Source organism: Opisthorchis viverrini, assembly GCF_000715545.1.
Source record: "Opisthorchis viverrini unplaced genomic scaffold opera_v5_191, whole genome shotgun sequence".
NCBI classification, from domain to species: Eukaryota; Metazoa; Platyhelminthes; class Trematoda; order Opisthorchiida; family Opisthorchiidae; genus Opisthorchis; species Opisthorchis viverrini.
The window spans coordinates 716,708-717,319 of record NW_008751847.1 but is presented as its reverse complement, the minus strand read 5'-3'; the positions used below and the strand labels follow the sequence as shown (position 1 = coordinate 717,319).

Genomic DNA, 612 nt, shown 5'->3' with positions numbered 1-612 from the left:
TAACGTTCAGCAGCAATCCACTTCGCAATATAACCTAAAATTCGGCTTCAATGCAATTAATGCTCAATTTTCTGAGTTATCCCTACAAGTGAATAAAGTCACAAAACTCATAGGTCGCCCTCCACGACATAGGCGATCTAAATCTCGATCCCACAGTCGTGCTCCCAAGCACAGTGACCAACCTGGCTGGTGCTACTACCACCGTTGCTTCGGCGACCGCGCTATCCGATGCACCAGACCTGGCACCTTCTCCACAAAGACTTCGAATTCGGGAAACTTCATGGCCGGCCAGTAATGGCGACCACAGCATCCGGCTCCTATACCTGTCGCCTGTTCTTCGTATATGACCGCTCCACATCCTTGAGTTTCCTCATTGATACCGGTTGTACCATCCGTTATGTTGACAATGAAATTCGCCACGTTTATTATGCCCCCATTTGTAACCCCCGCCCCATTTTTGTGTTTAGTGTGTATATATTAACTGACGTTTGTTTGTCCTTACCACTTCACCCATTTGGCCTTGAGATCATCCGGCCATTTGTATCTGATTTTGCACGTGTGACTGTCGCACGTTGGAGCCTGTTTGCTCCCTTGCTTTGCACTTTTGAAGTC

General features: G+C 47.7%; 1 protein-coding gene across 1 annotated transcript in view; it reads left to right on the top strand.

Moving 5' to 3' along the window:
- Positions 1-228: 228 nt before the first annotated feature.
- T265_07885 (hypothetical protein) overlaps positions 229-612 on the top strand; it is a gene marked incomplete at both ends in the record, with an annotated part of 50,815 nt that continues 50,431 nt past the window's right edge. The window contains one exon of the mRNA XM_009173535.1: positions 229-466. Within this exon, the coding sequence (XP_009171799.1) occupies positions 229-466 (238 nt within the window). The remainder of the gene's footprint in view (positions 467-612) is intronic.